This window comes from Chiloscyllium plagiosum, unplaced genomic scaffold, assembly GCF_037043375.1.
Source record: "Chiloscyllium plagiosum isolate Xiang-an unplaced genomic scaffold, Cpla_swu_hap1 HiC_scaffold_10, whole genome shotgun sequence".
Classification (NCBI taxonomy): Eukaryota; Metazoa; Chordata; class Chondrichthyes; order Orectolobiformes; family Hemiscylliidae; genus Chiloscyllium; species Chiloscyllium plagiosum.
In genome coordinates, this window is record NW_028270148.1 from 11863013 (window position 1) to 11869465 (window position 6453).

The following is a 6453-nucleotide window of genomic DNA, read 5'->3' on the forward strand; positions in this document are numbered from 1 at the left end:
TAAAAAGAGGCTGGACAGCCCACTTAATCTGTGCTGTGCTATCCAAACAGTCACACCCCTTCCCAGCCTTTTTCACATCGTCCTGAAAATGTTTCCTTTTCAAGTACATGAAGGTGTTTTCAATTGCATCTCTTCAGTTAATTGCCACATAGGAGGCATGTTGATGCTGGTGAGACCGTGGCATGGATGTGGACTGGTAGTGGGCTCATCACGGGCTGGTCAAGTTACCCAGTCTCCTGCAAAGGAGCTCAAAGACGTCTGCAGTACACAGCAGAAAAATGATAGCAATGAAGCTGTATATGGCACTGAGGGGTATGGTCTTCTCAAAGTGCTCAGAGACCATACACTTGGTGACGTTAAAATGCTTGTCAAGGGATGAGGCATTGCACCGGAAGTTCCACCTGAACTGGAACCCAAAAAGATGACTGAAGCCGGTGCCTTGAAGATCATCCTAGACAGGACAGATGTAGGAGATGGTAGAGGCTGGCCTCTGGAGGATCAGTGATGTGGCAAGCAGCGTGGAGATGCAAAACTACTCTGAGGAATAGAACAGAGACCAGCCATAAAGCCCAAAAACACCTGGGCAAAAGATTTTAAAGAATCATTTGGGTTTTTTTTTAACCAAAAACTTGTGGAGTTTTCCAGCTCCACTGCACATACAAAAACTGAGCAAAGAGAATTCAATCGATGGATATTCACAAAACTAAGTAATGACAGACATTGACACTGGCATGGGTAAGGGGAGAAAGTCAGGAACTGAGGACTGAGTTATCTGATCAGCTTTGATCATACCGAATGTGATGGTAGGCTTGAAGGGCTAACTCCAGCTTTATTTGTGTTTAATAGAACTTCAGGAATGAAGAAGGGCTTATGCCCGAAACGTCGATTCTCCTGTTCCATTCAGCCCACTGTGTCCACACCAACCTTCCGAAGGCAATCCTACCCAGAGCCACCCTATACCTTTGACCACTAACCCACCTAGCCTGCACATCCCTGAACACTATGGACAATTTTAGCATGCCTAATCCACCAGGATGCACATCTTTCGATTGAGAGAGGAAACACGCGGGGAAGAATGTGCAAACTCCACACAGGCAGTCCCCTGAGGCCGGTATTGAACCCAGGCCCCTGGTGCTGGGAGGCAGAAGTGCTAACCACTGAATCACTCTGCCACCTCTTCTATTAGCGCAATTCAAGTACTTTGAGCCATTCGTAATTACTCTAAACCAGTAAAATCCACATAAATGTAATCCTGCTTAGAACTTTTCTTTTAATTGGGATTACTGTAAGCTTATGTTACTGGACCAGCAATCCAGAGAGCTGGACAAATGATCTAGAGACATGAGTTCAAATTGCACCACAGCTGCTGGGGACTTTCAATGCAATTGGTTAAATAAACCTGGACTAAAAGGCTAATGTTGGGAAATAGAGACCATGAAAGAAGCAGATGCCATAAAAGACTAGTTCCCAAAACCCTCTGTCCTTCCCCAGTCAAGTTTATATGTGGCCCCATACCTACAATGATAAGAGTCACTTCTAACTGCTCTCTGTAACAGTTGAGTAAAGCCTTCAGTTCAGTGACTGATTCACCTCTAACTCCTCAAGAGTAATTAGAGATGGCCAATAAACAAGGGCCTGGTCAACAATGCATGCTTCCCACAAGTGACCAGACCAACTGTTTTGAGAAGCAATATAAGTTGAAATGACAACTTAGCTCCAATCTGTGGAGACTTCCTGAGGTTGTACAGGGAAAAGAAAGACTCACATTTACATGGCCAGAGTCAGATGACACCTGGTTATAGTCCAACAGGTTTATTTGAAATCACAAGTTTTCGGAGTGCGGCTCCTTCATCAGGTAAAGTGAAGAGAAACATACTGGCACAGAATTTGTAGGCAGAGACAATAAAAGATCATGTACGTGGTGTGAATGGAGTGTCGCCAGGCTGAATAACAAGAACATGTAGGTGTCAGATGATGTGAGCTGAAAATGTGTTGCTGGAAAAGCGCAGCAGGTCAGGCAGCATCCAGGGAACAGGAGAATCGACGTTTCGGGCATAAGCCCTTCTTCAGATGATGTGAGTAAAATGTCATCAGCTGAAGGAATTAGTAGCAAGTGAATGGGTGACCTATGATCTGAATAATTGAGGCAGAGAGATAATTAGAAAAAATGTAAAACAAGGTGGTGCTGGAGACAAACCAAATGGCTGAAATAACATAGTAGGTGTAAGAGTCACAGGCTGAGGGTCTAACCAAAATAACAGGTAACCCAAGACTGTACAAACTAATTACGGTATAGAGATCATAACAAGTTATCAAGGTGATGGTGTCACTTATTATTCAGCCTTTTGACATTCCAATCACACCATTTGTACCATCTTTTGAGCTCTCTGTTTATGAATTCTGTCCAAGTATACTTCTCTTCACTTCACCTGACGAAGACACAACACTCCGAAAACTTGTGATTACAAATAAACCTGTTGGACTATAACCTGGTGCCGTGTGACCTCTGACCTTGTCCACCCAAGTCCAACATTGGTACCTCCACATCATCACATCTTCCATGATCTCAGGGAATTCCAAAGTGCTTACAGCCAATAATATAACATTTCACATGCTGTTGTGGTGGAAACTTATGGAAATGAAAATGTCAATTTGTGCACAGCATGCTCCAAAATATGTTTAAAAAAACACACATCTCTAAGAAGTATCGCTTTATGGATGCACCTACTATGACTCTTCAGCAGTGCGCTCAGATCTTTTACATTTGCCTGAGAGTGTAGATGGGGACTTGGTTAATCACAGAATCCCTATAATATGGAAGCAGGCCATTCAGCCCATGCTGACCCTCCAAAGAACATGCTACCCAGACCCACCCAATCCTTATAACCCTGCATTTCCCATGGTTAATCCACACCTCCCTGGACAGAATGGGCAATTTAGCATGGTCAATTCACCTAACCTACACATCTTGGACTCTGAAGGAAACTGGAGGAAACCCACGCAGACACGGGGAGAATGTGCAAGCTCTGCACAGACAGCCACCCAAGGCTGGGATTGAACCTGGGTCCCTGGCGCTGTGAGGCAGCAGTGCTAACCACTGAGTGTCCGTGCCATTTCTTTTTCACTCTGAGGTCTTTAAAGGTCTGCTACATAAAGTGGCATCTCCCACAATGCAGCATTCCAACAGCTAATATATACCGGTGTGTTAATTCAGATCACTTATAAACCCCAACTACAACAAGATGTTACTTAGACACTGAGTGATGCTGCCGGCCTAATAAATCAGTGGGCATGAACTCCTAAACCAGGGGTACAAGTTCAGACTTGTTCCCTTCACTGTCATGGAGTCTAAATCCTGGAGCTCCCTCCCTAACAGCAATGAGGGTGTCTCAGCACCAAATGGACCGGAACGTTCAAGGTGGCTATTCAAGGGCAACTGGGGATGGGCACTAACTGCAGGTTCAGTCAGCGATGCTGACATGCCTTGAATGAATTTTTTAAAAGATACTGGTAGTTGATTTAAAAACGACAATGAAACTGTTGAATTCACAAAGGAATTTGTAAACAAATATTTTGTAAAGAAGAAACAAATATCCTTCAGGAAAGGCATATAATGTAATTTTGTCTGACCACTATGTGGCTCCAATCTCCACATTGATCCTGTTGACTCTTAATTGTGGTTGAGCAATCTATACAATATTGAAATAAAGTCAGAGAATGCTGGAGAGACTCAGCAACATCCTGTAGGGAGAGAGATGGATTTAACATTTTGACTTCAATGTAAGTCAAACATTGAGTGCCCAGTTCTGAAGAAGGGTCATATCAGACTTAACATGTTGACTCTGTTTCTCTCTCCATAGATGTTGACTGACCTGCTGAGTTTCTCCAGCATTCTCTGTGCTTGCTTCAGATATTGCCTTTATTTAAAAGAGAGAAAATAAGAAGTGGAAGCAGTAGACCATTCAGCCCCTCAAGTCTGTTCCATCATTTAATACAATCATGACTGATCTCACCTTAGTATCAACTCCACTTTCCTGCCCATTCCCATCAACCCATTATTAACTAAACATCTACTCCTTCCTTAAAATTAATCAGTGAATAGGATTAAAAGAGGATTAAGTGCCCACATCTTAAACGTGGAAAACAAACAGGTTATAAAATTCATAGAGGGAGCAAACCACCACACAAGGTATATTTAGTCTTTAATAACACACATTGTAATTCTGATTCATCGCCTTTAACCGGGGGAAGGTGATAGACTGGAAATGATTGTAACAGAAGAGGTTTAACTGTTTCCTGTCTGGATCACAGTTGAAATAGAGAGCTTCAATCCCGTACACAGCAAACCCCAGCACCCCCAGGAAGAACATCAGAACTGAGCCACCAAACAGGGTACAGAACTGGCCAATCGCTGTTAGAGGCCTGAGCTAAACAAGGAGATGGAAACAGCTACGTTACAGAATTTACTTTCACAAAACTATGTTACAACATGGGGTAAACCCTTTTGCTAATTTAAACCAGCAAAACTGAAAAGATTTGACCCAGTGCGGCCATCTGTTAAAATTCGAGAGGCAAGAACTATCCCAGCGGCAAATATTTAAAGTAAAAATTAACAACTTTATTCTGTAAGTTTAACAGAGAATATTAACTAACAACTATCTACAACTCCTTTCTCTTAAACCTATCTTTTACCTCCCACTCTACAATACTAGTCCAATAAAAAATCCCAATTACAATTTACGAAAAATAATCACTTTTCAAAACTAATCAGAATTTATGTGCAAGGTTACTGAATGAAACACAAACAAATGAAAACAGAATACAGAATAACTTAATGTATCCAAAAACCTAACAGATTTTCCCAACCTAATGATGCTATTCCAAATACTTATGATAATCCCCATAAACCCTCGGCAAAAAAAGGAAAAATCCAACATAGGGTCTTGCAAGAGAGATATCGGAGAGAGGGAGGACCAGCGTGGGCTGGCTTCTTTGGTTCCAGCAGCTTCAGAACTGACTGTTTGCTAATGCCAAACCAAACCAGAGAAAGGCTGAGCTGGGAGGACTGGCCATTCACCTTTCATTGTACAATGCCTTTTTTAAAACTTAAGAGCCTTTTCAAGTGGATCAAACCCAGACATTTTGGAACCTGTGTCTTTACAACCTCCTGAAAAAAGAAAGCAAGGACAACATAACCTTGGTAAAGGAGCATCATCATCACAATTGTGATCATCATTGAGAGAGGAGACAGGTCGGACTGTGGAAACTCCAGAGGAATTTCCCATCATCCACCACGGGTATGGTCATCGTGAGCATCCTGTTCAACCATCTCCTCCCAGGAGCTGAAAAGCTTCTCCCCGAGTATCAACGTAATTCTTTGAAGGTTGCATCGCATGTAGACAGGATAGTTGAGAAGGTATTTAGCATGCTTGCCTTCATTGCTCAGACCTTTGAGTAAAGGAGTTGGGACGGTACATTGAAGTGGTGCAGGACACCATGGTGAGGTCTCTTCTGGAGTACTGTGTACAGTTCCGGTTGCCCTACTATAGGAAGGTTATTATTAAATTGGAGGGGGCTCAGAAAAGATTTACCAGGATGTTGCCGGGAATGAAGTGTTTAAATTATAAGGATAGGCTCGATGGGCCGGGATGTTTTTCATTGGAGCGTCGTAGTTTGAGGGGTGATCTTATGAAGGTTGATAAAATCATGAGTTTTAAAAGGGGCCTGAGGGGCAACCTTTTCACACAAATGATGGTTCACATGTGGAATGAACTGCCAGAGGAAGCGGTAGATTCAGGAACAGTTAAAACATTGGAAACAAATTTGGATAGGTACATGAATAAGAAAGGTTTGAGGAGATATGAGCCAAACACAGGAAAGTGAGGCTAGTTTGGGAAACTCAGTCAGCATGTACGAATTGGACCGAATGGCCTGTTTCCACACTGTGAGACTCTCTAAAGAGGAACAATGGACATGAACTAATGGGTATTGAAGGCATTTGATATGCCAGTTGTTTTTCATACTTACACATCCTTCATAGAAATTTCAGATTTATTTCAAGAGCATATTGTCACAGCATAAATATAATGGAGCAGATCCAGATACCAGTTCTGGCTGGTGGACTGGCCACAGAAAAAGCTGAACACTTTCTCTACAGCTGTAGCAGGAAGCTCCTGACCTAATATTTCTCTCTGCCTGGAAAGGGAGAGAGAGGACAGGTAGTGAGCAAGAGTTCTAAGCCCAGCCATATCCTCTCAGGAGAGAAAAAGAATCAAGAACAAAACATAGCCCAACAGAGGGATGGAAACAAAGGGTAGAGGACTATGTGGTCTCTCCCCTAATTCATTCTGTTCCAACAGTCAGCCCAGGTCCACAGTGGAAGAGGGAGAGATGGCATTGAGCATTAGGGACTCTTACTGACTTGAGATCAAAATGAAGCAAAATGTTAATGAA

The 6453-nt window shown here is 42.6% G+C and overlaps 1 protein-coding gene across 1 annotated transcript; it reads right to left on the reverse strand.

The window, feature by feature from the left end:
- Nucleotides 1-208: 208 nt before the first annotated feature.
- gje1a (gap junction protein epsilon 1a) lies at nt 209-6066 on the reverse strand. Its single transcript, XM_043696748.2, is given in 4 exon segments — nt 209-509; nt 511-579; nt 4243-4427; nt 6028-6066. Coding segments are annotated over 4 exon segments (594 nt in total).
- Nucleotides 6067-6453: the final 387 nt, after the last annotated feature.